This window comes from Octopus bimaculoides, chromosome 6, assembly GCF_001194135.2.
Source record: "Octopus bimaculoides isolate UCB-OBI-ISO-001 chromosome 6, ASM119413v2, whole genome shotgun sequence".
Classification (NCBI taxonomy): Eukaryota; Metazoa; Mollusca; class Cephalopoda; order Octopoda; family Octopodidae; genus Octopus; species Octopus bimaculoides.
Genome location: NC_068986.1, coordinates 90,780,994 through 90,787,445, shown reverse-complemented (window position 1 = coordinate 90,787,445; position 6,452 = coordinate 90,780,994). Strand labels below are relative to the sequence as shown.

General features: G+C 34.3%; 1 protein-coding gene across 2 annotated transcripts in view; it reads left to right on the top strand.

Moving 5' to 3' along the window:
* LOC106869812 (uncharacterized) overlaps positions 1-6,244 on the top strand; it is a 31,450-nt gene extending 25,206 nt beyond the window's left edge. For both annotated transcript variants that reach the window (XM_014915694.2, XM_014915696.2), the window contains one exon: positions 1,540-6,244. In XM_014915694.2, the coding sequence (XP_014771180.1) occupies positions 1,540-2,050 (511 nt within the window). In that variant the 3' untranslated portion in view covers positions 2,051-6,244. The remainder of the gene's footprint in view (positions 1-1,539) is intronic.
* The last annotated feature ends 208 nt before the right edge of the window (positions 6,245-6,452 follow it).

Sequence of the window (6,452 nt, the reverse complement as noted above, 5' to 3'; positions counted from 1 at the left end):
GGGGGGGGGGACTAACATAAATATATATATATATATATACACACACACACACCCAATATGGACTTCTTTCAGTTTCCGTCTACCAAATCCACTCACAGGGCTTTGGTCAGCCCTAGGCTATAGTAGAAGACACTTGCCCAAGGTGCCACGCAGTGGGACTGAAACTGGAGCTATGTGGTTGGGAAGCAAGCTTCTTGCTACGCCATCATACTAATTGTTATCAACTATTTTTAGCTGTCTTTCTAAACATTGACATACTCAGACAACTGGGAATCACATTACCCTTTTTTCATACTGGTATTGGTTAGACACTTGTGAAGTATTGCATATTGTCATACTTCTCAGTCTGCTATGAGGTCCAGCAGTTTTTTTTTTTTTTTAAATGTCTACTATGGGTACACATTACATTGCACTCCTGCTCAGTTTAACATTGAATAGCCAACACCTTTTTAATGCTTAACTAATTTCTCAGATTGCTTTGGTTCCACCTTTTGTCTGCAAATTAACCTTACACATCCAATGAATCTTGCTCGATTCCTCTCTCCAACCTCCACACTTAGTGCTTATGTCTTGCTATCATGCATTATTTATATATTTTAGTTTGTCTTTTGCATCACATGCACACTCTTGATGCAAACTTTATAGAGTTTGCTTGTAACAGTTTTTTGAGCTTTTTTCAGAGTTATTCCTGCTCCATAAATAGGTTTTAAAATATGTTAATTTTTCTGGGGTTTGCAACCTAAATATTGAATAAATCTAGCTTTCATGAATTCTTTTCATCAGGAGAGGAAGTACCTTTGATTGGTGAGGTTTCTTTGGTGCAACATGAATTGCTGAAAGTTGATATCAGTAGGAATAGTGTGGGGGAAGGAGGGATACTGCATGGCCAAAGTTAGGCAAAGGATGGATTAAGTAAAGGGTTCAGAGCACTTTACCAAATCTGTAAGAATGAATAGAAAAATGTGAGCTTCATGGACCATGTAGACTTAGACTGAGGTAGTACAGTTCAGAGGAATGGAAGCCATTGTTGAAGACATAGATATCATTACACATGTTTTTTAACCAGAGATTGTTACCCATTGATGAAGATGTTTTTAGTAACTGATAGGTTGGCTTTCTATTACATGTTCTCTGATACGTATTTAGTTGAAAGTAGAAACACTGTTCTATACATATGAGCACTGTAATTTGGATCTTGTTCGAGTTTCATAGAGGGTCACCAATTGATGAGGATTGAATTATTTTCTGGCCATGAAGAGGAAATCTGTTTTAGGGGAAGTAGGGATGCAGTTTTGGCAAAGTTAAAGAGTTGATCAAGAAAGATCAGATCAAGAGATTTTGTTTTGTAATATTGATGATTGATTAAAGTATGTTTTTTTGCTTGATATCTATAATGATTGTGTAGATTCTCCGAAAGATTTCTTAATTTACAATTTTTAGCTATATTTCTAAAGTTTGTTCTATCTTTTTTTTTTGTCTTTGAATTTGAATATCAAGATGCAGATCAGTTTTTCTCTCATTCATTGTCTTTTGTTGCAGAAAACGCAAGGAAAAGGCAGCTGCTGCTGCATCTGCATCTATATGTCTCGAGCCATTGCAGTTGGTGTCTTCCAATTCACCACAGGACCATCAAGACCCTACAAATATGAATTCAGTCCACTTTCAGCCATTGGTAATTGCACTGCCTTCGCCTCCTCTACCCTCACCAGAAGTGCCATCCTTCTCGCCAGCTGCCAAGACAGCTAACCCCCACAACTTGCCCTCTTCACCAGAGATATGTGAACTTTCTGTGGAAGATTCCGAGAGGGTTCCATTAAAACAGACCCAGCTGGAGATGCAGCCCTTGACAGAAATTGAAACCCTGGAAGCTGAAATGCAACCAACAGAGCCACAAGTGGAAGAACAAGAACTGGCAGAAGAGCTTGTTGATAATAAAAACCCACAAGCATCTGAATCTTTACATTCTGCTGAGTCAGATACTCCATGGCAGTTACAGGATGTTGGGAAGGAATCTGAAAAGTGTGAACAAACTAAAGAGAGTGAAAAGTGATTGTGACATTGAATGTGTGAATATATACTGTGTGTGCGTATAACTTCTGGGATATGCATGTATATATTCCATAAATGTGTATGTATATATACCTATATATTTTGGGTATGAATGTGTGCATGAAAAGTGAAGATGAACAAATTTAGAGAGGTGTGTAAAGCCTATATGCACAATGTACATTTTTGTGTCAGACAGTGCATTTGTACACATATACATGCATAAACTTTGAGACATCTCACCTATAACTTGGTCCACCACTACACCACGTTTTTCTTTTTTTTTTTAAATATTCATGCATCCACTTTTTTTACAACAGAGATAACCAAACAAACTAAACTATTTCTTCTGGGGGAACCACAGTGGCATCTTGAAAAGTGTTATGGTTTCTTACTGCATGTATCTTCACCAAAAATAGCAGAATGAGGGAGGGTTTTATATATATAAAGTCCATATATATATATATATATATATATATATATATATATGGACTTCTCTTCTCCTTTCAGTGTTGCCAGGGGGTAGGGGTATCAATGCTCTGAGTGAAAGTTGTTTGAGAATGTTAGGGTGCCGATGGCTAATTGTAAAGTGTGTGTGATTTTGATGTTGGGTCCGTTGTATAATTTGATATGAAAGGAGTGATTGAATAGGGTGCAAAAATCTAAGGTTGAATGTGTGAGCATGCTTGGAGAGTTGAGATTGATATACTGTGAGAGAAAGTCTGGCCTTGGAATTAGCTTCTCTACCTCAGAATACTCAATAACAAAAACAGAATATTTCCCAAATTGGCCTTTACAATTATATATATAATATATATAAAATCACACATTTTGCAGCATCAATTTTTAAACCCTGCTTAAAAATGAAAAGCAACAGAATAGTTCCACAAAAGAAAGTTAAGTTGACTTCTTCTCCAGCTTGGAGATTTTCTTTCAAACTCTGCCAAGCAAATAACTATGTATTTTTTAACTTTAATTTTTTTTCTTTATTCACAATATTAATATTTGAAGGAAAACATTCCAAATCTCTTGCCAAAGAAACTCATTTGGCTGCCACAGTATTTAAGGTGTTATATTTATGCTAACACAATTTTCTCTCCTGTTCCATTGTTTGTTACATTATCTATTGTTATATATTTTTAAAATACTAATTTTAATCCAATAACATGTTCTTTGGGTGCTCAATCTGCTGACCAAGTGTATTCAACCAAACCAGTGATGTAGATACTTTGCATCGCATTGCTGTGGGCTAAGAAGTATCGACACACTTGAGTGGTTTGGCATGCATTTTCTAATATTAGGGAAGAACCTGGTTTGTTCACAAATAACGTTTAGTTTAAACAACATTTTAGTTGCAAAGTCTTTAAGTGTAAGTAATATATTTTAAAGCATCATAAAGAAATAAGATGCTTCAAAATTTAAGATGACGGTATAAGCTTTAATCCTATATAGTGAGTTCTCCTGTCAACTTTGTATGAAGGTTTAACAGCCAGTGTAATGGCTATTAGTCTATCCACACTTGATTTGCAAAGGAATGTATAGGATCAACCACACTTTTTGGAAATGCTCGTCAGAGAATGTTGGTGCAAATGTTTGCCATAATGATCAACATAGTTCTCAAGCTTTTCTATTAGTTTTCCATCTCCTGGATTAGTTGATCATGCCAGTTTCCAACCAATCCCAGTAAGCTAAATGCATATCTAGGATGCCAAACCAGAAACTAAGTCCTCTTGCATACATATATACATACATACGTATCATGTAATTGGATGGCCATTGATTTTCCTGAGCTTCTTCATCCTTCAACTGGATTTGTTTTTCATTCCATAGGGTGTCTAAAAACAACCCTACTTTCCAAGCAGGCCTAGAGGTATTGATAGGTTACTTCCTGATGGCCTACCTTGCGACTGGTTGTACTGGGTTGCAGGTTACCAGTAGAACTCAAGAGCGACCTCATACACATTTTTTAATGATTACACTCAAAGGATTACAGTCATGCTGGAGCACCATGTATAAAAACATTGATCAGTTAAATATAATCAATGTCCTAGTTCTCTAAAAGAAAAAGAAAGTGTAGATGTAGTTTGTCATGTGATCCATCATATGGTCAGTCAGGTTTACATCATGTGTGTACTTATGCTCACATACAGCGAAAATAATTATTCTGAAACCAATGTTGATCATTACTCAATTTTTTAATTTTTTTTTTTTTAATTAGAAAGGTACTTCAGTTAACATAGCACCTAGAATACTCTAGACCATGACTATTTTTTGAGCTATATATATATATATATATATATATATATATATATATATATATATATATATATATTCATTCATTGTTAAAAACTGAACTAATGAAGCTAACTCTCATCACGTATGTTGGATTGTGTTTAAAATTGTTTGAATCTTAGAGTATTGCTTCACATTAGTTTGAGAATTATTATTGTTGAATATTTTGGACCCAAACACAACTATTTAATTTTTGTATGCATATAATCCCAACTGAAAGTAACTGAGTCTGTAAGTCACTGTAGTTCAAAGATCTCTAAGTATGTAATAAATACAGTGACTAAAGAATTTTATCTCGGTACTTTTGGCATTTTTTTTTTTTTTTTTTGCAATGACAACAATAGGTGCCATAAGAGATGATCTAAGAGGGTTAAACTAGTCATCCAAGAATAGATGAATGTATATTATTAAACCGACTTTAGTGGTAAAATATTACTAAGGAAATTGTAGTGCTGACTGTGATATTCAGTTTTGTCCCTTTACATCCTGAGCTTCAAATTTTGTTTGTGTTGTCTTATAAACCTTGTCTTATTCCAAGAGGAGCAGCTAAATCAAGTAAATCTTGTTCCATGAAGTTTTTTGCTTTGAGCTAAAGCTAGAAATTGTATTAGCTCTGTCATGTCACTGAATACTGGATGTTATTGTACTACATTAACATCTGTAAATTTCCCTCTAAGCATTTGCCTTAATGCTTCAAAAGAAATAATTGGCCCTTTTTATTTATGTTAGAATAAGAGGACTTAGCAAGTGAGAGGGATCAGACTTCTTGAATAATCAACAAAATATATTCTCAGTTGTTTAGAAAATAATATTTTGGTGAAAAAATATTTTGCTTCTAATATCATTTCTCTATGGGTTTATTTTCTGAGAATTCCATAATCAGAGACCATAATAGATCTTTTCCTCCAGGATCATAATTATGCATTCTCCAATCTGTCTATACTGCTAAAAGTGATAGTTACTCCCAATTTGGGCTCTTTGGATTTATTTCTTATCTTTAGACAAATTTTCCGTATTGTTAAAAGAATTTATATTTTTTACTTTTGATTACTTTATTTCTTGAGGTTTGGACTCTTTTCATTCCTGCCATTTTTTTCCCATCACTGCCATGTGACGAAACACAATATTGATTAACATATTCATTTTCAAATCTGCCGGAATGTATTAAGAATATGTAAGTCATCGTTTTGATTCTCACTGTTCACCATGCATATTATGATTTAGTACTGGTTGGCAGATGTCAACATGCTTCAGCAAACTATTTGTTTGCTACTAAAGTTATAAACAAGAGCCTTGAACTCTTGTTAGATTCATTAGTCTGAGTGCCTTTGGCTGATAAGACACAATGATGTTGAAATATAAAATGTTCCAGAGTCCCTTGCACTGATGAATTATGGAAACCCACTCACTGCTTTAAGCTGTTTTCTTGTCATGAAACACAAGTGATTAGTATATTCACTCTTCTAATCTGCCAGAATGTATTAAGTATAAATATGCAAATCATCATATTTACTTTTTTGATTAGTAGATGGAATTGCTTCCTTTAGATACTTATCCTGAGCTACTGATGGAGACTATACACAGTTTGATCTCCAAGAAATAGCCAAACCACCTTCAAACAAAGATGGTCGAATCAAGGCTGGAATCCCTTTTGATTATAGCTCTTCTTGTTCAGGGTTTTACCATGGGGTTTGTCAACTAGTGATACAAAATTGTGTTTTGAATTCATTCACAAATAATTATCAAGGTATATGCTTTCATCAGTTTGCATTTCTTTACATTAATAAATTCAGGCTAAGAATTTCTCCACCTCTTTATTTCCAAATGTTTTTCAGCATTTACTGTTTACTTATAGAATTGATATTAAAAACAAAAAGACAAAAAAAAAATGAGACTGCACAATTTATCTGGGCTGTGTCTTCACTTTTTCTTCAATTTCTTCTATGTAAAGGTTTCTGAACGTAACACTTCCTTTTCCTGCACACATTTAATTCTACTGGACAAACTCACCTCTCCAATTATGTTTCACAACATTTTCAAATAACAACCCTGCCCCATGAAACTCTGTATTAAATTCTTGGTTAAATCCTTCTTCTCCAGAAATGCATCTCAGA